The sequence below is a fragment of the Gopherus flavomarginatus genome, chromosome 2, assembly GCF_025201925.1.
Source record: "Gopherus flavomarginatus isolate rGopFla2 chromosome 2, rGopFla2.mat.asm, whole genome shotgun sequence".
Taxonomy (NCBI): Eukaryota; Metazoa; Chordata; order Testudines; family Testudinidae; genus Gopherus; species Gopherus flavomarginatus.
In genome coordinates this window covers 272,188,471-272,213,988 of record NC_066618.1, presented here as the reverse complement: position 1 = coordinate 272,213,988, position 25,518 = coordinate 272,188,471, and the positions used below count along the sequence as shown (strand labels likewise).

The 25,518-nt window shown below is 38.8% G+C and overlaps 1 protein-coding gene across 4 annotated transcripts in view; it reads left to right on the top strand.

Moving 5' to 3' along the window:
• The window catches only part of CSMD3 (CUB and Sushi multiple domains 3), a 1,198,342-nt gene that overhangs the window by 686,157 nt on the left and 486,667 nt on the right, over positions 1-25,518 (top strand). For all 4 annotated transcript variants that reach the window (XM_050940462.1, XM_050940461.1, XM_050940464.1 and 1 more), the window contains 3 exons: positions 6,752-6,934; positions 8,143-8,469; positions 14,673-14,867. In XM_050940462.1, the coding sequence (XP_050796419.1) occupies positions 6,752-6,934; positions 8,143-8,469; positions 14,673-14,867 (705 nt within the window). The remainder of the gene's footprint in view (positions 1-6,751; positions 6,935-8,142; positions 8,470-14,672; positions 14,868-25,518) is intronic.

The window sequence follows — 25,518 nt, the reverse complement described above, 5'->3', positions numbered from 1 at the left end:
TGGGACTTAGGATTCTTTGTTCAGGGAAATAAATGTATTTTCCCCAAATCTGCTTATAATTGGATTCTGAAATTTAGCATCCTAGGGTCAAAGATTCTTGTCCATAAAGGACTCTGAGTCAAAGAAAATCATAGTCTCTTTGGGAGAGTTAAACAAACACTTATGTGGAATGGGCCAGCTTTCTTTGAATCAGACATTGATCTGCTGAACATGATCTGCCAGACACATGTTTTGCTGGACAATCATTTTTTTTAGGGATTATCTTCCCATTTGGTAGCATTGAGGTGTTTGGCGTACCCTGAAACTACACATTTGCAATTTTCCATGGTTCTTTTACATTTTGGGGAAGTATTTCCTTTTTTTTTTACAGGGGGTAATTCATTAACTGGACAAGTCAAAGTGTCATTGTACATTTCTTACCTATCCAGTAGGTATGCGGTGTTGTTGTAGCATTTGAGATTCAGAAAATTTTCAGAAGATTTCCCAAGGTTTCCAGTCACCCTGGGAATTCCTTAATTTCATCTTTTACATAGTTAATTAAAATATACATGTAACAGAACTGTTTACCAGTCTTTTGGCTCAGTTTTTAGTTGCTAATTGTTCTTGAACGATTTAATAACAGGATAAAGTTTTCTCTCAATATTTTATTATAACTTGGTGATCATCTTCTGGAAGCTTTATTTTCCTTTCTTCTGACATATGGTTATCTCATCTTTCCCTTAAGAGCAGAAATGGTGTTATTCCATTCCACTTCCAAAAGCAGGAATAAGTCATTCCCATTTTTATTCTAATTTGAAGACAATTTCCAAGTTGTTATAAAATCCCATATGTTAATTCCAAATGGTTGAATATTCTAGTTTATTTTAAGCATTGTCCTAGATACTTCAAAACATTAGCAGCACAAGTGCTAATTCTTAGTAATATTGTCTAGTATAATTTCAAAATTGCTACACTTAGTCATTATGCAACATTTCTAGATATACTAATATATTAGCATGCACTGTAATTTTATGCACCAAAATCTATGTTTTCTTAGTAAAAATCTTGTCATATGTACATGACCTTATTCAAATATACAAATCCCTATTTTATTACAAAAGCCTTTCTTTGAACACTTTAAGCCTTAACAGGAATGCCATAAAATGTGATTTGGCCTTAGATTTGTATTGTTCCCCAAATGGCTAAAACATTGTTTACTTTTCTTCATTTTATGAATTAGGGGAAGTTGTGAGACAAATTATTAAACTAATTTATTCCTTTGTACATCGCTAAGAGGTGCATTAATGGTAGTGATGAAACCATCTAGTTTGCTTAGAGATAAGAAATAAAAATTTCCTTTCCAAAACAATTATGGACATGTTTATTTTAGAGACGTACTGGTTTATGGTTTCACTTTGATTGGCCCTTGACTCTTTTAGCAAGGAATTATTGCCTGAGAGCACACAGAGAAAATGAATTGTCACATCCTTATTAGGAGATGAACTGAAACATCTGTTCTGATATTAACTATATTTTGTGACCTTTTGATGTATTACGTCTAATTTCTGACGTTATTAGTGTTTTAGTTTAACAGAGGCTAATTCAAAGTGTTGAATAGAAATCTAAACAACAGGGGTTGGAGGAAGGACAGATCACTCTTTAGGGTCTGAATGTGAGGAGACATTGAGAGACATTGTTTATTTCTTCCCTTAGAACCGATATTCTTCTTGAAGGACATAAGATAACATATAGTTAGAAAGGTCTCAGATTCAGTTGTAGATAACTTGGCCTAAAATCAGGCCTTAGTTAGGTGTGAGTTACTTCATTGTATCATTATTGTATAACTTCTATGTAAAAGAGAATATAACAATTGGATATTCATGATTCAAAATCAGAACCTTTAGGCACCACAACTGACATAGCATGTGTAGAATATGTTTCAAGTCTGGATCAATCAATATTCTTTGAGTAACACAGAATAACTTTTTCCTTTTATTAAATAGTATCTTGAGTAACATCTGAAATATGTTATTATGGTGCGGTGTGCAGTTACTAGTGAGAATATGTTTCAGGTTGAAACAGATCAACAGAGCCAGACGTGTACCCAGAAGCCTCCTACTGCAAGACAAACCCAAGAAAGAAACCAACAGGACTCCACTGGCCATCACATACAGCCCCCAGCTAAAACCCCTCCAACGCATCATCAAGGATCTACAACCCATCCTGGACAATGATCCCACACTTTCACAGGCCTTGGGTGGCAGGCCAGTCCTTGCCCACAGACAACCTGCCAACCTGAAACACATTCTCACTAGTAACTGCACACCGCACCATAATAACTCTAGCTCAGGAACCAATCCATGCAACAAACCTCGATGCCAACTCTGCCCACATATCTACACCAGCGACACCATCACAGGGCCTAACCAGATCAGCCACACCATCACTGGTTCATTCACCTGCACCTCCACCAATGTAATATACGCCATCATATGCCAGCAATGCCCCTCTGCTATGTACATCGGCCAAACTGGACAGTCTCTACGGAAAAGGATAAATGGACACAAATCAGACATTAGGAATGGCAATATACAAAAACCTGTAGGAGAGCACTTCAACCTCCCTGGCCACACTATAGCAGACCTTAAGGTGGCCATCCTGCAGCAAAAAAACTTCAGGACCAGACTTCAAAGAGAAACTGCTGAGCTTCAGTTCATCTGCAAATTTTGACACCATCAGCTCAGGGTTGAACAAAGACTGTGAATGGCTTGCCAACTACAGAACCAGTTTCTCCTCTCTTGGTTTTCACACCTCAACTGCTTGAACAGGGCTTCATCCTCCCTGATTGAACTGATCTCGTTATCTCTAGCTTGCTTGCTAGCATATATATACCTGCCCTTGGAAACTTCCACTACATGCATCTGAGGAAGTGGGTATTCACCCACGAAAGCTCGTGCTCCAAAACGTCTGTTAGTCTATAAGGTGCCACAGGATTCTTTGCTGCAATTATATGTTTATTATCTGCAGTACAGGAATTAATACGATTTGGAAAGCAGTAAGTCTATGTCATTCTCTCTTTTAATGGGACAGTACATTTCTGTAAATTTGAAATTCTACTCTTAGATTACCCATAGACACCTAACTTCTGCTCTGTACAAGAAAATGAAATAGATAAGGATCCTAGGAAAGCTACACCAAAAGATAGCATATTTAACAGTACAAGAGACACAATTTTTATTATTTGTCCCTTCAATGACTTCAGCTAAAGCTAAATTAGTACCATTAACTGGATCCCCATTGTTCACACTGTGGGCATCTGAAAGGAGCTCAGCAGGTATAGAGGTTTTTCTTGGAGTTTGTTTATTGCCAGTCCCAAAATAAAATTGGATACCACTAATACAGATTTAAAACTAACAAAGAATAATCATCTATCTCTGATTCCTGCTAGAGCTAAACAAGACCACATAATTACATCCAGTTTCAGATTCCTAAATCAACCAATACAATCAGGAACACTACACAAGAAGGTGTGTGTGTGTGTGTGTGTGTGTACGCGCGCGTGCCTCTAGGGATATAAAGGGGAGGATGCCATGTGCTGGGTTTTTTTTATTTAATTTTAAATCATTAGTACACGTAACACTGTGCTTAACTTAATCCCAGTTCTTACCATAAAATAAAATATAAATTTAGAGATATAAATGCTAAAAATCTACTGGAACACCCACATGGCACTGAAGAAAATAGCATGTTTTTATGTTATGCCAATGACATCTCTTAGGAGCTCTCAGAATTGACCAGGTAGGATTTCTAATCCTTTCAGATAGTGATAGTGATATCAAAGAGAAAGCAGAGGAAAATCGAGCTGGAGCAGCTCACAGCAGCAACCCTGATCAAGAGTTCAAACTCAGATGTTAGATATTGCAGAACCTGTGCAAACTCTTGTTATTTAGGTGAAAGAAAACTTTGTCCAGATGGATCAAAATACCATCTCAAAAGTCAAACAAATAAGAGAATATATATTTAAACTATAGTTGAAGTTATATGAGAACACCACTAGTCACTGTACAGTGTGAGATTTCTGTGGATTTGTGGAAAGTAGCCAAAGGAAAATGTCCTGAGAACAATATGAAATTTGTCAGAATCATTTGTCAGATGGTAAAATATTTTTCATACATAAACCTTGTAGTGATGTAAACACTTGGGGCTATATTCCTCTTTGATAAACTCAAGTAATGCCTGTCAACACAGCTTGGCAAAATTATAAAGCTTATGGGCATGTAAGAAATTTATTGTTTCTTTGTTTTTTCTGTATTATAATTTTATTTCCCCATTATCATCATCACTGTGGTAAGGAGGGTGAATAGAATTTGTGCCTGAGCTTGTATATTTTCTTTATGACTGAGTCTTAACATTTATACAAGTTGTGTGTATGAAGGAGAACATACACCATTTATTGCTGATTCTTTAAATTTTTAATCAATCCCCACACGCCATTTTTGTGTAAAAAATCTATGGAAAGCAGGTAAACAAATTACAAGGTGTTTATTTCATTTCCCATTCCCCTTAATCAAATAGAACAAGATAAAAAGAGCATTGATTTAGTAAATACTTTGAATTATAATACAAAGTCAACATTGATTTTGGTTTATGCTCATTATAGAGGCACCCACCTTAAGAGGGGGAAAAAGAAGCTATGAAGATCTTTAAAATGGGGAATTTCTAGACCCAGCTCTTAGTGATATGTATTACTTATTTGTTTCTGGCAGCACCTACAATTCACTAGGCTCTGGACAAAATCAAAAAAGGGTTCCTATCCTGTAGTATTTATGTTCTAAAAAGGCAGAGTCAGAGCACAGGGGAAAGTCTATAATATAACCCTCCCCCATGCGTACACACACAACTCTGCAAAGATGCATATGCCAGTAGTCCCACTCAGTTCAATGGGCGTACTCATGCAAAATGTTAGATTCAGGCATGTTCGCAGGGCAAAAACGGCCAGATGATGTTGGTAGTATCCTTATATTACAGAAGAAATATTATTTTAAATAAAATATATCTAGACTTTTCCTCCAAATTTTCCCTAACCTTGGCATAATCAGCTAGCTAGTTTCTTAAAATATACCAGAGATGTCAGAGTAGGCATTGATATTCAAGTATAGCATGCAATATTAAATGGCCAACATAATCTAAAACAGTTCTAATATTTAGAATAATCAAATTTTCAACATCCCGTTGCTTACTACAGTTAAAGAGTGATCGTTTAATCCAAATAATGATTGTTGCTTTAAGTTCATATAGATGTAATGTTGCCTAGATTTGCATGGTGTAATAATTTGGGAATATGAATATTAGAAAAATACAAAATAACCATGATCCAATTTACCAATCGTGTTAGAATACCCATTGGAAAGGTGATGGGGGAGGAGGGTTTGGTGGAGAGAAATTCCAAAATAATCTCCTTGCAAAGATTTCCTGTGATTGTTCTATCAGGGGGTTTTCAACCTCCCACGCTCTTCCTTGTAGAGTAGGCAGTGGTTTTGTCCCCAGTCTTACTGATTTCTGTGTTTTTTTTTCAAGAGGCCAGGGTTTGCGTGTGTGTATGGCATGTGCATGTGCAAAAAGTATTGGGGGTGTCCTGCCTGTGCGTGCGTGTGTGTATGTGCGTGTCTGTCTGTCTGTCTGTCTGTAGCGGGTGGGTGGGTGGAGAGAGGAGTCATGAAAAAAATAATACCAACTCATACTGCATTAACTTTATGCTCTATTCCTTCTAAGGCTTGCTGGAGGGCTAATGTATTTCCACTGTCCATACTCCAAGCACTCCCTAGCCTTAGAGAATCCCCCTATTCTGCACTGAACTCCCCATGGGATCTTGGCTGGATGCTGAAGATGGCAGCATCACAGAAGTGGGTGACCATTTACCCAATGTGCATGGGGGAGATCAATTTAGAGCAGTGTTTTCAAACTAGAGTCGCCGCTTGTGTAGGGAAAGCCCCTGGTGGGCTGGGCCATTTTGTTTACCTGCCCTGTCCGCAGGTCCTTCCGATCTTGGGTCCCACTGGCCACGGTTTGCTGCTCCAAGCCAATGGGAGCTGCTGGAAGCGAAGCGGGCTGAGGGACTTACTGGTTGCCGCTTCCAGCAGCCCTCATTGGCCTGCAGTGGCAAACCGCGGGCAATGGGAGCTGCAATCGGATGGTCCTGCGGACAGAGCAGGTAAGCAAACCGGCCTGGCCCACCAAGGGCTTTCCCTACACAAACGCCGACCCTAGTTTGAGAAACTCTGTTTTAAACTGTGTTTGGGCACAGATGGTGCCTCAGTTTGTACAATGCCTAGCACAGTAGAGCCCTGATCTCTGTTAGGAATTGTCGGCATTATTGTAAAACAAATAATAGTTCTCATGTGAGCAGGAGTTTGCAGGATTGGGTCCATAACGATTAAAACATATTATAACAATCACTTGTGAGGAGGTAAGGAGAGATCACTTTGTCCTCCTCTTTATTTTTGAAAAGTTTTGTGAAATGATACTTGAATATCTGATCCTGCCAAGATTCGTACTTAACATTCATAATTTGATTAGGAGTTTTATGTATGGAAAGCAACTCAGATTCATGCCCTGTATATTATTAATTATTATTAATAATAATGTACTGCGATTTGCTCAAAATTCATTTGCTCAAAATATGTAATTTTGTTCCAGATGTGAGTGCATGGCTATGGAGAAAATGTTTGATTCCTCTAGAAATAAAATTGACTTTTATTTGCCGTTTCAACAGAAATTGAAAAGGAAAGCTGTGGGGATCCTGGAACACCATTGTATGGTATCAGAGAAGGGGATGGATTTTCCAACCGGGACATTTTAAGGTTTGAGTGTCAGTTTGGATTTGAACTAATTGGAGAGAAATCCATTGTGTGTCAGGAGAACAACCAGTGGTCTGCAAACATTCCAATTTGTATTTGTGAGTACCAAATGCTTTTTTTAATGCAACATATGTTACCCTGTCCTTGAGTAATTGCTTATGTGATTAACTGCAAAGTTAGTACAATGTAGTTATTTTTCTCTGGCATGGAGAATTTACTCTTATTTAACGAGAGCTTCACAATATACATTCTATGACCACTTACGCCAAATATATATTTTATGACCACTTAAAATATTCTTTTTCTCTTTTTTTCTCTAGCAGTTATTAAAAGGAAGTATTATTATGTGCCTATGTATAAAATGTTATTGTTAACATACTGTATTTTCTAGGAGGCTGTATATTTTATGAGTAAGATATTTTTATAGTAACTATTATAAGTTGATGAAATAAATTGTTAGAAATTGTTGAAATGCAGTCAAAGGCATTTAAATAATTTACAGATGTTTTCCATGCATTATGCATGAATATATTTTAGAACTTAAATAATCATAGAGGTGTATAGTTCAGTTGTCTATCAATAATATTATGCAGAATAAACTTCACCAATGATATATATAATATATTTAGATATAGATATAGATAGATATATAGTAACCAACATATCTCTCTCTTACATTTATATAAAATATTATGGGCCAAGTATATTAAGAGCATCATCACTAACTTTCATTGTTGTAAGTTAATTTGATATTGCTTAAATGGTGTGGTTAGACATGCAATATTGTCTTGATAGCAGTAAAATAAGCCTACCCTTTCTTTGTGGCTAGTTTAATTCCTGTGCTTATGTATGAGCTATAAATGAGAGTGGCAGAATTGACCTTCTGACTCTTAATGTACTCAGTGAGAGGTTTGTTCATCTAAACAGTTCCCTAAAGCAGAAAATAAGTGGTGCCAAAAGATTAGGGATTGTTGAACATGGATAAAACATGAGGACTACTGTGGTTTCCAGAATCCTGTTACTGATCTATGTAGCCCGGGGTGATGCTTTCTACAGGAAGCCTGTAGAGACAAAAGCAGTGAGAAGATACCAAAAAAACAAAACAAAAAAACAAAAAAAAAACCAAAAAAAATCAAATTGATAAGTTCTTCTTTGGCTTCTTAGCTGGTCCCAAAGACATTGGCTTTTTCAGTTGTGATAGTAAGCACGTCTTAAGGGAATTTTAGGAAGAGATGATAATATGAGATGATTCTCTTGAAAATAGGTTCTATTCTGTTCTCTAATTTCTTTCTCTCTCTTTTGATAGTTCCTTGCCTTTCCAATTTCACTGCACCGATGGGAACAGTTCTTTCACCTGATTACCCAGAGGGATATGGAAATAATTTAAACTGCATCTGGACAATAATCTCAGACCCAGGGAGCAGAATTCATCTCTCTTTTAATGACTTTGACTTGGAATCTCAATTTGACTTCCTTGCAGTTAAAGATGGTGACTCTCCAGATTCTCCAATACTTGGTACTTTCACTGGTGCTGAGGTTCCTTCGCATCTTACCAGCAACAGTCATATCTTGCGTTTGGAATTTCAAGCTGACCATTCAATGTCAGGACGTGGCTTTAACATTACTTATAACAGTGAGTAGTTTTTCAATGTGGACTTGTAAAGTACGTACATCCAAATGTGTGGTTTGTCTTCTCCCTGAGTACTTTGCTTGAATCCTACTTCCCGTCTTTTTGTGTTTTGTCGTAGGGTATTTCTAGACTGCAATAACTGAGACTGCAGCTTGAGTAAACATTTCTGTGCTAGGTGTAATGTAGTTAGCCCCAGGCCTGAACTAGTGAAACTGGTCAGCTCATGCTTCAGCATAGGCTAGCCCTGCAAGGAATTACCTAGGGTTATGAGTGGCCTTGTACAGCCTGGCACTGCTGAAACTCCACAAAGCTGTACTCAAGCTAGCAAAAATAGAGCTAGGTCGCGTAAATCTGATCAATCTGCAATCACTGCCTGTGACTATAGTCTAGACATACCCTTAGACTGTCAGTCTGTCAGCCAGCTGGTAATACCATCCAGGGGACAAGCTGAGACTAAATTTGCCTACTGTGCAAAACATGCTTTTTATACTGTTATCCTTCACTCCCATCCCTCCCTGTTTGTCTGTTTCACCCACATCATGTCTTATCACAAATGTAGAATGTGAGCTCTGTCGTGACGACACTGTCTCCTTATTACTTGTTTATACAGCTCCTATTACAGGTGCTCCCACCTACCACACTAAAACAAATAATGTGTTACCATACTCTGTATTTCTTATCCTTTGTTGTATTCTGGGATCCTTCACTATGATGTATTTTCTCTGTTGCTTAAGGGCCCGATTTTGCAATCACATAGTATTGAGACTACAGTTTTACTACCTTGAGTAAAGGTTAAGTTCTCACATCTGAGTTGTTGTCACATAAGTAAAGCCTAAAGATACTCCATGTGAGGAAATGTTCACAGGATCGTTTCTGAGGCTCCCGTCCTGCAAAGACATATACATTTTCTTAACTTTATGCATTGCAAGTTATCCTGGATCTTTTGCAGGATCTGTGTCCAAGATTGGGGTATAACCACAGTCATAACAATTAATATTTTTCTGAAGGATTTAATTTGCTTGTTTACAACTACTTCTCTGTATTAGGATTACAGTCGAAAAGGGAGATGCAGAGCAATTAGCATAACATAACTTTTTGTTACTTATATTTTTCTCAGGGACAACAGCACTTCATTAAACATTGAGAAAGCTGATGGGTTAATATTTCAAGGTCTTATAAGTATAGTAGTCAGAAAAAATGTCTATTCATATTGGCCTTGCAGAAAAAGTACTGTTTTTTGTCAACACTGAGCCTAAGCAATTAATAACAATGCGAGTTTACAGCCTGTCCGAAGTGACACTGGTGGCTAATACTGTCACTAATAAGTTGTCAAAGTGTAATTTCACACCATTAAAGTTAGCTGGGACATATGTCATAGCAACTTGCTATATAAAATTGCAGCATTTGGTTTTCTATCTCTCTGTATTTCAGATTGTGTCTTTCTTTGACTAAAGTGTATATTACACATCTTATTAAACCTAAATTTAAATGAGATTATTCTATTCCTAGGGATTTACATAAAGAAGATTAATAAATTAAGTTACAAATTCTAGGTTTGTTCATATATCTGTATATTTTCCTTAAAAAAAAATTGAAGTATTTGAAAGAATTGCAAGCCACCAGCAGAACATTATTGTATGTTTTTAAACTTGCAGAACTTATAACTAGCCTTAAAAACAAACAAACAAATAAAAAACACCAACTTTTCTGGGAGTCAAGCATGCCAACTTTCATTCTCCGACAATTTGTTACATTACAGTGATGAATCCTTAAAACAGGAAAAGGCATCCTGAGAAAAGTCCATGCTATTGTATATTAATATACAAACTATCAAATCATTCCCAAGTCCTTTTTTTTTTTTTTTTTAGTAAAGCAGTTTATGTTTGAACTCACCTGGGCTCTCTTGAATTTACTATAAGTATAATGGTGGGGGATGGAGAGATTTGCTCTCTGCCAAGAGCTAGAAAAAAATCCAATCTGAACAGGAACCTTTACTTTATAGAGGATTTTTCCATTATTTATTTTTGTTTTTCCAAGTGAATAAAACTATTTTGAATCGCCAGACTATGGGCCTGGTTCTCCTCTCCCTTTTACACCTTCTGTACCCTGGAATTATTTCAATGATTTAAATGGAATTGAGCCTGATGAGAGTACAGAATGAGGGACCCTATTTTTAGGCCTGTAGATATTTCATGCACTTGAAAAAGAAAACCAAACAAAACAGGATCGAAATCTCTGACCAGAAAAAAGAAAAAAAATGATGGGAAAAGAGAGTGCTTTGATTATGATGTCCTTCAGCACATAGCAATCATTTGCAGCATGTGTTGATAATATCTGAACATTTGCTCTTATATATGAAAACAATGAGAACATTACCTTAGTAACCTCTACTAAATGCATATATTGGAATATATTTTACAATAATATTGTTTAAAATAATAGAGCTTTTCTACATTTTGCAATAGATTTTAAATGTCTATATTTTAAAATTCTTCTTTATGGTTATGTTTAAAGTAGAATTTTTTTTGGGGGGGAGGTGCGAGGGAGAGCAGAAGAGAGGCTCTTAAGTTAGCATTATGCTTGCAAAAGACAGAAGTGAGAGCAGCCCCCCCACACCCAGACCTCAGCTTCACCTGGAAGCCCCTACAGAGTCCCATTGCCCTTCCACCTGGAACCCGTCCAACGAGCCTCTGTGCATCCAGATCCCTGCACAATAGACCCCGCTGAGCTTCCTGCACCCACATTGTCCCACACAAAATCCTCTCACTCCACACCTGGATCCCCCCCACTGAGCCTCTTCACACTTGGATTCTGCCTGGCTGAGCCTGCCTGCCCCACACCTGGTGCACGTGGTGTCTGCAGGATGATCTTCCACCTTCATGCAGCCGGTGGCCTGTGCTCCCCGCTGCCATGCTGGAGTCTCTGCATTTATTTATTGACATTTAAAACTTGCAACATTTTGCAGAATTTTAAAATATTGTGCGCAGATTTTTTTTTCTATTTGGTGAAAAATGCCATTAGGAGTAGTCTGTGTGTCATCTAATGCATTTGGAATCTTATACCAAGCCTGTTGAAGTCAGTGAAAAGACTCTCAATTACTTCAGTGGACTTTGAATCAGGCTCATAGAGACTGGTAGATACAAGTGATTGCCCAAAGGAATAAAGTGAGATTCACTAAGGCCATGGCTACACTTTACAGCGCTGCAACTTTCGTGCTCAGGGGTGTGAAAAAACACCCCCCTGAGCGCTGCAAGATACAGCGCTGTAAAGCCTCAGTGTAATCAGTGCCACAGTGCTGGGAGCGTGGCTCCCAGCGCTGCAAGCTACACCCGTAGAGGATGTGGTTTACGTGCAGCGCTGGGAGAGCTCTCTCCCAGCGCTGGCGCTCTGACCACGCTCACACTTCAAAGCGGCAGCGCTTTGAAATTTCAAGTGTAGCCATACCCTAAGCGTCAAAATGCTCAACATCTGTCAGGACCCTTGAGCCAGATAAACAGAATTCCAGGGAAATCAAAGACATTTAATTTCCCCCTTGCTATTAGTTTTGGTGGTCCCATATTTACAAGGCTATGTTTTGTTTCAGTCTCTGTGTGTGCATTCTCTGTAAGTTAATGGAGTCACAGAGAAAGAAAATTAATTTGGTATGTTCACTTTAAAAAAAATGGAAAAGTGTGTGTGAAATTTTTAAGAAATGAAAATTAATGTTTGATCATTTTCCTGGTAAAACCCTCCCTTTAATTTAAAAGTGTATGCCTCTCCAGACAGGGATGGGGTTCTGGTCTGCAGACCTCACACCTGTGTGAGTAGTAATGCCATTTGCTACTCCAACTCTTGAAGTTCACTTTGCTTTTGGTTCAAGCATGAACCAAACTAATCTCTACAGTGGAGAATGCATCCATATCTTAATACTAGCAATTGTGGAATCCTTTTTTACTTTCTCACTTAATACCCCATATTCAGATGTCAAAGTACTGTCCTGGACAGAAGGATAAATCCCTGAAATAGCAAAATGTAATTGGTGTTATGCAGTATGTTGGCATGCCAGTGAGCATAAATCTCATGAAAACCAGATCTATTATGTATAATATTGATATGTCTGAGCCTTCTTGAGACTATATTTCTCAATGTCAAATGCCGATTTAAGGATATACATCTGTGTCTGTCCTTTGTTATAGTATATAGTGCTGGGGTCATATTAATATTATAGTAAGTGAAAAAAGGTAGCAGTCAATCTCTTTACTAAAAGTACTGACTGTACATAGTTTGTTGAGGGTGAAAAAAGATCTATTTGCAATTCCCAGCAGTTCCTGCTTATTTGAATGACCTGAAGCCATACTTCTGCCACAATATCTGCACATTTTTTTTTCTTTTCTTAGAACATATAACATTGCTAAGGTTCAATTCAGCAGGTAATATAAAACATTGTTTACATTTGCATACAAGATGGTTAAAGGGGTTTAACCAGAAGACTGTTTGCTATTTTTCAAAATATCTTCAGTTGAAAGATACTTATGCCATGGTTTATGCTATAATCATAAATGCAAAGCCTTCATGTAGATAGAAGATTTGTATACCCAAATGATCTCAGGAAATAAGATGATAGATATAGTATGAGAGCACTGACTAATTTCAAAACTTTTTTTATAAATATTCACTGAAATTTTTGAATGAATTTAGTTTCCTTCCCTTTGAGTTTGTTTCCTGTGGAGAATGAATGATTTCGCAAGAATGATTGTCCGAAGTAGATTTCAAAGTTGCTTGTGTGGATAGCCGTGCAGGAAGTGCTCAAACATTTATGTAATCATGGAAGAGAGCAAAACAGTAATTTATTTTGTTCAATCATAGTTAAACAACACAGCTTACATAGTGAATACTGTTAGTATACTGTCCATGAGAAATCCTAACAGTGTAAAAAATTGACCAAAAAAATCTATTTTTCAGTACAAAATAAATTCAGTGAAATTGACATCTACTTACTGGTATTTTTTAGCAGGAAAAATATGATGAAATTGATTGGATTAATTATTTGTTGCATATTATTCTCTCAGCTCTAATCTGTAGTCATGCCCATGTATTTTCCTAGTTTTGTGCCCACTCACCAATTGTTCTTTCAGGCCAATTTAACTATGTTTCTGTATAGGATGACCAGATGTCCCATTTTCATAGGGACAGTCCCATTTTTTGGGACTTTTTCTTATATAGGTGCCAATTACCCCCAAACTTCCTGTCCCATTTTTTCACAGTTGCTATCTGTTCATCCTATTTCTGTATAAATGAGAAGTGCTGTTAATCTTATAGCGTCAGGCTCTTAACACTACAAGTACCTTCTCTTCAGCAAATTATCCTATCTTGCACCTCCCCCCAAACTCATCCTTCTTCAAGTACAACAAATACACAAAAGAATAATTTACAGTTAATGTTATTCAAACTGACAGACACCATGTCCAGTGTTGTAAATTTTCCACAAGAAATTGATGCTTAAAGTTGTATTTAACATTTTTCCATATAAAGAGAAGATCCAAGTAAGCCATGAATAATAACTCTGTATGTTTCTTTCTAAGGGTATGGATCTAAGGATAGTTATGCCCTCCTCTGATGTATATATGTGTGAATGAGTGTTTGTTTTTGTGCACTCAATGTACAATTTATTCAGTAACAATAACTATGAGACGTCCGGACATGTACAGAAAAATAACTCTCCTTTCTGCATTTGCCTTGTAGGTACTGCTTAACCTTTTAATCTAAGGGCTTATCTATGCTAGAAAGTTTTGCTGCTTTAATTATACAAATATAATTAAGATGGCAAACTCCATAACAGTGTGGTTGCAGCTATGCCAGTATAAAAGTCCTTTTACCAGTATAAGTTATTCCAGTTCCTGAAGCAAAAGAAGCTATGCAGAAATAAGGCACATTTATAACAGCATTACTGCTTCCACTCTAGGTCTTTTACTGGTGTAGCTATTGTAAAAAGTCATACCTCTAACCAGAAGAGTTACACTAGTATAACTTTCCTAGTGTAGACCAAGCCTAAGTTGGATACATAGAAACTACTGTACCAATTTTTTTTTTTAAAAAAAGCAGCTGTCATTTCAGTTAGAAACTGCACAGTAGAATTTTTCCTTTCTATAGAGCCCTAAAAATGTCAGCTTAGTTGTAAGGCTTTATCACATTCTTTTTTCCTCCTTTCTCTTGCTTCTGTTTTAAAGCTTTTGGACATAATGAGTGTCCTGATCCTGGAGTACCAATCAATGCACGGCGTTTTGGTGACAACTTTCAATTAGGGAGTTCAATCTCAGTCATTTGTGAAGAAGGATTTATTAAAACACAAGGAACCGAAACCATTAGCTGTATACTAATGGATGGGAAAGTAATGTGGAGTGGACCTATCCCTAGGTGTGGAGGTATGTGAATATTTACGCTGTTGCTTTTCTATTTAGGATAATTTAACATTACTTCTTTAAAGTTGTCATAGGGTGAAATTCACACTTCTTCCAAAGACCAGCACAAAGAGTATACCTCACTTAAGTCTCACTGAACCTCTGCAAAGGAGTGAATTTCATTCATTCCAAATATTTTCTAATTAGTGCAAAAATAATTACAATTAGTTTCTCTAAGTCAATTTTCTTTCAAGTGTATTTGAGAATTCCTGAGAGGATGACTTAAATTTGCTTATTTTTTTTTAAAAAAGCAGAACAAATATGCTAATAAATTGCAAATATGGGTAATAGTTTATGCAAATTGTCTTTAATTTTTTTCCACCTGACAAGTTGCTTATTTTTGAAATACAGTTATTTATTTTCTTTAAAGAATGAGTTAGTTAGTCATAATATTATTGGTAAAAACAAAAACAAAACTTGCTGAATGCAGTCTTTGATAGTGATAATAGCTATTTGTTGGTAACATTTAATTTGTTTGATATTTTGACTTTAGAGTAAATGATTAGAATTCCACTGAGGTCAATGGAGCTACACCCATTTACACCAGTTGAGAATTTGGACTCTTATTATTTTGAATTGATAGAAGTTTTAATAACATGCATGGGTCACTACATTTTTAGTCAGATCACTGCATTATGCCTACTTCCATTTGCCTTAAAATTTCAGTTGGATACTGTACTTCTTCACTTTCTGTCCTAAACTTGTGGAGGAGCTGGTTGCGAGCTCTTTAAATATTTGCTAGATTCCACTTCAGAGAGATCTGCATTTCATATATGGGTAAAATGACTTAAATCCCTTACCTGTCTCACAGGATTATTGACACTTAATTAGAAAATGTGTATAAAACAAAATAAAAAAAAAAAGCACTACAGAAATACAAACTATTGGTGGCAGGCGGCTCCGGTGGACCTCCCGCAGGTGTGCCTGGGGAGGGTCCGCTGGTCCCGCGGCTCTGGTGGAGCATCTGCAGGCACGCCTGTGGGAGGTCCACCGGAGCCGCGGGACCAGCGAGCGGCAGAGCGCCCCCGCAGCGTGCCGCCGTGCTTGGGGCAGCGAAATGACTAGAGCTGGTCCTGCAGCCAGGGCGGCCCTGGACTGGTCCCGACCTCGGCCGGCCGGGTGGCGCAGCACCAACCGGCGTGGCCCCAGCCTGGTCCCGACCTTGGCTGGCCGGGCGGGCAGGTGGCGCGGCTCTGACCCAGTCCCAACCTCGGCCGGGCGGCATGGCTCTGGCCCAGCCCCTGGGTCCGGCCAGCTAGGAGGCACAACTCCAGCCCAGCTCTGGTCCTGGGCAGCTGGGCGCCCCGACTCTGGCCCCGGCCAAGCGCCTCGGCTCTGGTCCCAACCCCGGCCAAGCAGCCCAGCCTGACCCTGGCCCTTGCCCTGGCCCAGCCCCCACCTCCAGGCAACGCGGTAAGGGAGTAGGGAGGGGGTGTTGGATAGAGGGCAGGTGAGTTGGGGGGGTGGATTAGTGTCGAGGCAGTCCGAGGGCAGGGAACAGGGGGATTGAATGGGGGCAAGGATCCTGGGGGGCAGTCAGGAAGAAGCAGGGGTTGGATGGGGCAGTGGGAGGCAGGCTGGGGCAGCGGTACCAGGGGCAGTTGAGGACAGAGAGAAGGGGTGGTTGGATAGGGCAGGGGTCCCGGAGGAGGCTGTCAAGGAACGTGGGGGGTTGGATGGGGCAGGAGTCCCGGGAGTGTGGGGGGGCATGACCCCCTTGTGGGGTGAGGAGGAGGGAACCGGTTTTTAATATTTTGGCAGCTCATCACTGGGGGTATTGCTCAGTTTCCCCAAAGTTCTTTTCTCTAGGCAGGGCTCTGTCCTGTCCCTTTTCTTATTTAAATAATATATTTGTCCAGTATGGGAAACTGAGAGAACTTCTGAGCTTTGATGCCAGCATACTCTGACAACTTCCTGTTCTGCATCTCTGAAACCTAGCACAGACAGTGTCATTACCAAGTTAGCCAATGTCCAGGAGAAATAAATGGCTAGATGGAAAACAGCTGGTTCAAGTTAACCAAAAGAGGATGTGACTTCACCCTTTGATGAAGGCTTCCGCTCTCCAACATTCAAGGTGTTGCAATATCTGGGTCCAAATGGACTCATCACTGTTCTTGGGCAACCAAACAGCAACAGTATTCAGAATTCTCTTCTTATCTTTCTTTGGGCCTGAAATTGTGCCTTTTCTTTTGAAGGTGGACTCAGCAACAGGCAGCAGTGGTCCCAGTACTTTTCTTGGGTTTCAAGGCTGCTTCAACATGCAGCAGCCTACTGCCCAGATCAGCTAAACCAACAAGTTCACGTCATTCCAGTGCTGTGTGCTGTATGCTTACTCCCTGTCAGATTCGGGATCTGCCTTGAGATAGGGATTTTGATATTTAAAGCACATTATAAACTGCTACTCACAACAATATCTCTACCCCAGAATGTTACCTCAGCAACAGAATTCCCTCCTGACGGAGATGATGAACCCAAGTCTCGTCATCTTTACAATACCATGCTATACATATTTCCTTGTACCAGTCTGCCTCCGTTAACAGTAGCCACAGAAATAGCATATTGTCCTACCTACCTTTCACAGGTTGAACTATAGTCTTGTTGAAAAAAAACATACCAGATTCAGGAAATAACTTAATGTGTTTCACTGACTTTGGTTCTCAGTAATTTGAAAATTAGGGCATTTATTTAGGTGTCTAAACTTTGACTTGGGATCTTATCTCTAGGCACTTATTTTTAAAAATCTTAGACCAGATCTTCATTATATAGAAAGCCTTCTGACAAATTTTAATGGGATTACATACACGAATATGAGACCCTACAATGTAAGTGTTATCTATACACTTTCAAACAATTTTCCCTTGTTGTATAGCTTCATTCTTTCAAGAGGTGCAATCTAAATAAGACTAGTATTCTGATTGTGTGTGCGGGAGCACTGTTCTTCCAGTGCCTTAAATTTATTTATTTTGCTATCATTCTGCATTCAGATTACACTTTTCATGACAAAATAGTCAGGAATATCATCTATATAGAAATGGATTAGTTGTATTAGTAAAAGTTAAGCATGTGTTTAGTGCTTTGCTGTCTAGGAATGGATTACTGAGTCAGGACCTGAGAGCACTTCCTGGTGCACTGAACAGTCAGTTTAGCAGTATAAACAACAACAAAGCAGGCAGTGGTAAATGGAAGATATTAAGAAACCTAAGGCTCTATTCTACTTTTATATCCTCTTTCTTTTCAGCATACAGATAATTTCTCTCCTTCCCCTTGTCTTCTTGGGTTTTTATTCACTTGCCTCCCTGCTTTTCCCCCTTGCCTCTTCCTTCTGTTTCTCTCTTTTCCCTTTTTTGTCTTCTCCATTTCTTTCTCTTTGCCCCAAAACACTGATATCTTTGCCCGGGTCTACACTGGGGGTGAATAACGTAGCTAAAGTCGACATACTTAGATCAACTTACCATGGTGTCTTCACCAAGTGAGATGACTGCTGCTGCTCCCTCATCGACTCTGCCTGTGCCTCTCGTAGCACTGGAGTACAAGAGTCGACGGGAGAACACTTGGGGGTCGATTTATTGCATCTAGACTAGATAGGATAAATTGATTCCCGCTGGATCAATCACTGCCCGCCAATCCGGCAGGTAATGTAGACATACCCTTTGTTTCTGAAGAATATGCCTGAATGCAGAATACCATATAGTCTGTAGAAGGTGGTCTTCTCAGCAGCAATGGTAAAGAGTGCTACCAAAGCTGATGGAAAACAATATGTGGATAAAGTACTTTTTCTTTATTTCTATTAATCTGTCCAGTTAGTTTTACATACTGTATAACTATTTGTAATACCTACTAACCTTGAAAAGTTTATTAATTTTAACACTGACAGGAACCATTGTAGTTCTTGGGTTATTTTAATCGCACACAAAACAATAATGCCACACTGATCTACTTTGTAGTTAATGGAGCTGGATGAAATTGCCAATAAAATTAAAAGTGGAATATTCACTGTCATATCGAGAAGCTAAATTAATCTGGGAACACCTCAAAATGTCCAACCATGCACAAGGCAGACTGATGAAAGGATAATTTTAGCCACTAATTGGAACATATAGTTGAATTCTGGATGATGGGATTGCTATTGGTAGGATCACTAGTTGGAGAATTAGACATATTTTTAAAAAGCGAAGATATCGATTAAAAAAACACATAAAAGAGGCCCTTTATAAAGCAGAATTTTGTAGCCAGTATTGCAGCTGACATGGTGGTATATGCCCAGAGTTTTGTTTTATTTTTGTAAAAATCAGTGTTCATTATTAATCAGTGCTGTGCAATTAACACTCCAAATGCATATCTTTATTTCATACAAGATGAAATCCACTCCACTTGCCTAAATCCCAAATAAATCACACTCTATCCAGGTGAAGGGTAGCATGGTTAGTAAGTCAATTCCACTTCTAAATCAGAGCCGGGGGTGGGGCTGCTTTTAGGCTCCCCTCCCTTTCTCTTTAGCTACCTGTCTGCTATTTCAATCAGTATAAGCTAGAATATCAAATACCGTTTGACCACACCCATTGTGAAGAGGGTTGGGACCACTAAATATAAGTGAACATATGCCTCATCACAGCCCTTTCAGCCAACTTACATGGAGCTCATGTGGAGACACTTTCTATGTTTTGGATGCTGTGCTGGCACACCTGGGTGGCAGCTCCACATATGCTCATCCTGTATAGCTCATATGCAGGATTTAAGTGGTACAGTGAGGTTGCCCTGCTTCTCCATACCAAGGAGAAATAATATCTTGAAAAATAATCTGATGTTATGAACTACAGAGTCTGCATAGAATCACCAGTCAGATCTGGTACCCAAATAAGTATCAATTGTGAGCACCTGTTAGCATTAGGCTTTCCTTATGCCCATATATAGAGTTCCTGGCTTATGGTTTATTGAGTACTGTTACATTCATGGCACACACACACATAGAGAAGTTAGATTAAAAACATACATTTCTCTTGCTGGAAGATTGCTGCCTAACACTACTTTGTATTCCAAACAATAACAGAGAGGAACCCCAAAAGAAAGAGAAAAACAGGCTGTTCCCTAAAACAGAGGCACAGATCAACTCACTTTACTCTAGGCTGTCTGTCTGCAGACTGTCTGTTTCTTGACACAGAACACATACTTCCCCATAGGCTGCAAGCAGGAGCAGGACAAAAACAAAACCTGAAATTTAAAGTGACAGCTTACAGTTTTAACACAGTTTTCAATACACCACAATTTCCATACATGGAAATAACTTGGAATGACATCGTGGGAACTCTTAGAGCATGTTTGGAGACTCCTGTTTGATATTTTCATGTGGGCTCTCCTTTGACTGTGAGATGTTTGGCTAATGGCTGCCTCTAGTTATATTTCCAATATTTTAATTTTACCTGGCTTATGACAGGAATAGATGTCAGTCAGCTATAAAAGAGGGTTTAAAGAAGCAACAAGACCTAAAACTTAGTATAAAGGAGGATGGGAAAATGACCCCATTGGCAAATTGACTAGAATGTTTTATTTTTAAAAGTTAGGCATTTGAAGATAAGCCTAGTATCTCTCTGTAGATGTGAATATGAAGGACTCCTGGGTCTTGGAGTTCAGAACGCAGTGGTGGATTTCAAATTAGAAAAAAATGGAATCATGCACTGCAGGCATCAGAAAGAGCCATATGCAAGAGAGAGAGAATAGAATTTTTGTAAATGCCTTTATTATTCTCAGCTTCCAGACATGAAAATAAATTACTTGAATGTATGTAACCATACTATACTAATACTATACTAAAAACTATACAACACTATACCATTATTGTACTAAAAATACTAAATATAGCAATTGGTATTCTATGTGTGTTTTACAGCTAATCCTTAGTTTGAAGTTGAAATTTACAAGAAACTTTTTTTTTAATGAGAAAATGCTGATTTGCACAAGTGTGACAAAATTGAATTCTTACTGTGGTAATACATTGGCTCAAGATAATACCATCTGGTGTTCCTATTTTTGGTGATTTATTTTTCAGTTTATAGGCTCCATATGTTTTATGAATATGCATGCATGGTAATATGCACTAAAATGTAGTAAAAATTCAAGATAGTGTTAACCCTTTGATTGTTGATGTCCTTAAATGACATACTGTTTTGGCTGATAAAGTAGAAAGAGGAAGGCAGCATAAGGTTTAGGATCTAAACATAAGGAGTCAAATCTTTAATTTATCACTAAGAGTAAAACTGCAATGCAGTAATAAAATAATTGAAAATTAAAGACTAAAAATTATTTAGGCACAGTTCTCAAAACTATGTAATTTTGAACTTAGTACAGAATTTACAAAATGCTGTTGCTCATCAAGAAACTATTTTATCTTTGTTAGACACGTACGGACATTTAATTACATTACAGTGTTTAGGGTTTGTATCCTGCTGCAGCTGGGACCTTTGTTATTGACATAGGAAAAAGATAGGACCCTATGTTCTTCAAAACATAAAATGTCTTTTTGACAGTAGTTCATCATTTTAGCATGGGAACGTCTCAATTTCTTTAGGAACATTAGAATATAAACATAAGCATCATGCCTTATGCCCTCCAATTCTTGTGTTATAAAAAACAATATACCTCCTTTATAGTGAAGAGAGCAAGAAGGTGATAGAATCTTTGAAAAACTTTTACAAAACAGAGCTGTGTAAGTTAATATGTATCATGTCATCTAATCATGAAAAATATATAACTTATAAGGAGCATGAATAGAAATAATCACTGCACAGTTATAAAAAACTTGAAGAAGGAATGTGGCAGAATCTTAGTAGAGAGTCAAGACCTATAAAAATGTGCAACAAGATTTTCCAATCCCTTGGCAATATAAAATGAAGTGTAGCACTCTCCACTTTTGTGGATGGCACTGGCTGCATAAATATTCATGGAAACAGTAATATTTTGGCACAGTATGGTGCGGCTTTTTTTCTGCTAATGAGTTTACTTCTGTCTGTCTTATCTAATTAGGACTAATATGACCTCCATCACCATATTATATGAGAGCTTTCCAGTAATTAAAAATAGGAGTAAGAGTAATAATATATTTATCCTCCGGCCCCTGGACTGTAGGTGAAACAGCTTAATTAGTTCATAGGCCATTTGTTTTCTTGGTGTATGGGTGTAACTAATTATTGCTCGTGACAGCATTAATTTACTATAAGTTTTCCTTTGTAGCTTAGGGTTGTGACCAATTCACAGTGCAATCAGTGGAAGTCTTTCCATTGACTTTATTACAAATTAAATTGAACCCTTAATTAAACTCTAGAATAAATACAGTAGCATTTTAGTTAAGTCCATATTCCTCCAAAGTTACCTCAAACCACTTCCTATCTTTTATTTTGGAAGTGCCTATGGAAACATCCTACTAACAAGTCATAAGTTTTAGCTTATGTGTAGAAAATAAGAGGCAGGTTTAGTTGCTGTATTTTTGACAACATTGTTTGCTACATTATGCTCAGTGAAAACTTTATTCAGCAAAAAAAAAAAACAAAATAAGAGATTAAACGTGTATATATGATTAGCCCAGAAGGACATTTGTTTATAAATGTGTTCTGGGTCAAACAAGAAAAGTTGTGGATACTGATTTTGGTGTTGGAAAGCTCAACCTTCACTTAACAAAGTGAACGTTTCACTGTTATATAATGCTATCTACTATCCGTTATGTCCCAGTAAGGAGTTTAAATAAAGAGAAAAATAATCCAAGTCCATCGTAGACCTCAAGAGCAGGCCAGTGAAGCCAGAGCAGAGGATATTTTTTCAGAGTTGACAAGCCTGTCGGAAGCCTGCATCCCGAGAAAGGGGAAAAGAACCATGGGCAGGAGTTGCAGGCCAAACTGGATGAGCAAGCAACTCAGAGAGGGGATTAGACAAAAGCAGAAAGCTTACAGGGAGTGGAAGGAAGGCAGGATCAGTAAAGAAAGCTACCTTGCTGAGGTCAGAACATGTAGGGATAAAGTGAGGAAGGCTAAAAGCCGCATTGAACTGGAACTTGCAAAGGGAATCAAAACCAATAGTAAAAGGTTCTACAGCCACATAAATAAGAAGAAAACAAAGAAAGAAGAAGTGGGGCCGCTATACACTGAGGATGGAATGGAGGTTAAGGATAACCTAGGCATGGCCCAACATCTAAACAAGTACTTTGCCTCGGTTTTTAATAAGACTAGTGAGGAACCTTGCGATGATGGAGGGATGATAAACGGGAATGTGGATATGGAAGTGGATATTACTGCAACTGAGGTAGAGGCCGTACTTGAACAGCTCAATGGGTCGAAGTCGGAGGGCCCGGACAATCTCCACCCGAGGATATTAAAGGAACTGGCGCGTGAAATTGCGAGCCCATTAGCGAGAATTTTTAAGCAATCGATAATCTCGGGTGTTGTGCCGTATGACTGGAGGATTGCTAATGTAGTTCCTATTTTTAAGAAAGGGAAAAAGAGTGATCCGGGTAATTATAGGCCTGTTAGCTTGACGTAGTATGTAAGGTCTTGGAAAAAATTTTAAGAGAGAAAGTAGTTAAGGACATAGAGGTCAATGGTAATTGGGACGAATTGCAACACGGATTTACTAAAGGTAGATCGTGCCAAACCAATCTGATCTCCTTCTTTGAGAAGGTGACGGATTACTTAGATAAAGGAAATGCGGTAGATATAATTTACCTAGATTTCAGTAAGGCGTTCGACACGGTTCCACACGGGGAGCTGTTAGTTAAATTGGAAAAGCTGGGAGTGAATATGAAAGTTGTAAGGTGGATAAGGAACTGGTTAAAGGGGAGACTCCAGAGGGTCGTATTGAAAGGTGAACTGTCGGACTGGAAGGAGGTCACCAGTGGAGTCCCTCAAGGATCGGTTTTGGGACCGATCTTATTTAACCTTTTTATTACTGACCTTGGCACAAAGAGCGGGAATGTGCTAATAAAGTTCGCGGATGACACGAAGCTGGGGGGTATTGCTAACACGGAGAAGGACAGGGATACTATTCAAGAAGATCTGAACCACCTTGTAAACTGGAGTAATAGAAATAGGATGAAATACAATAGTGAAAAGTGCAAGGTCATGCATTTAGGAATTAATAATAAGAATTTTGGATATACGTTGGGGGCGCATCAGTTGGAAGCGATGGAGGAAGAGAAGGACCTTGGGGTACTGGTTGATAGCAGGATGACTATGAGTCGCCAATGTGATACGGCTGTTAAAAAGCAAATGCGATTTTGGGATGCATCAGGCGGGGTATTTCCTGCAAGGATAAGGAGGTGTTAGTACCGTTGTATACGGCGTTGGTGAGACCCCATCTGGAATACTGTGTGCAGTTCTGGTGTCCCATGTTCAAGAAGGATGAATTCAAACTGGAACAGGTTCAGAGACGGGCTACGAGGATGATCCGAGGAATGGAAAAACTGCCTTATGAAAGGAGACTCAAAGAGCTTGGCTTGTTTAGCCTGGCCAAAAGAAGGCTGAGGGGGGATATGCTCGCCCTATATAAATATATCAAGAGGGTTAACGTTAGGGAGGGAGAGGAATTATTTAAGTTTAGTACTAATGTAGCCACGAGGACGAATGGGTATAAACTGGATATTAGGAAGTTTAGACTTGAAATTAGACGAAGGTTTCTGACCATTAGGGGAGTGAAGTTCTGGAATAGCCTTCCGAGGGAAGTAGTAGGGGCAAAAGACTTTCCTGGCTTTAAGACAAAGCTTGATAAGTATATGGAGGGGATGTTATGATAGGATCGTTAATTTGGGCAATTGATCTTGAATTACCACCAGACAGGTCTGCTCAATGGTCTGCGGGGAGATGTTGCATGCGATGGGTACTGAGTTGCTGCGGAGAACTCCTTCTTGGGTGCTGGCTGGTGACTCTTGCCCACATGCTCAGGGTTTAGCTGATCGCCATATTTGGGGTCGGGAAGGAATTTTCCTCCAGGGCGGATTGGCAGGTGCCCTGGAGGTTTTTCGCCTTCCCCTGCAGCGTGGGGCACGGGTCGCTTGCTGGTGGTGTCTCTGCAGCTTGAGGTCTTCAAACCATTTTTGAGGATTTCAATAACTCGGTCCTGGGATAGGGGTTGTATAAAATTGGATGGGTGGGGTTCTGTGGCCTGCCTTGTGCAGGAGGTCAGACTAGATGATCAGATTGGTCCCTTCTGACCTATGAGTCTATGAGTCTATGAGTCTATGAGACAATAGCATGGTAGGAGCCCATTCCACATTGTCTGAACATGCATGGTGAAATCTCACCAGGGCATTTGAATAATCAGCTTAGGAAAGTGGCTGCAAAGGGTAAGTAATGAGGTAGAAAGTTTAAGTGAAGGGATTCTCCTTCAGAAAATATGATTAACCCCTGAGGATGCAGATCTTAGGAAGATTTTGAAGCTCATAGAAGCAAATTTTGGCTAGATCAAAACTTTAATTAGCAACTAAATAAGAAGGTTGCTATATAACAGTAAATCTATCACTTGTTTATAGTTCTGTTGGCCCCAAGAATAGTGTGAACATGTTCACTGGAACAAACAAAAAAATTAGTTAACTAAACGTTTACTTAAACAAATTGCATTTACCTAAGGACTTTGTAAA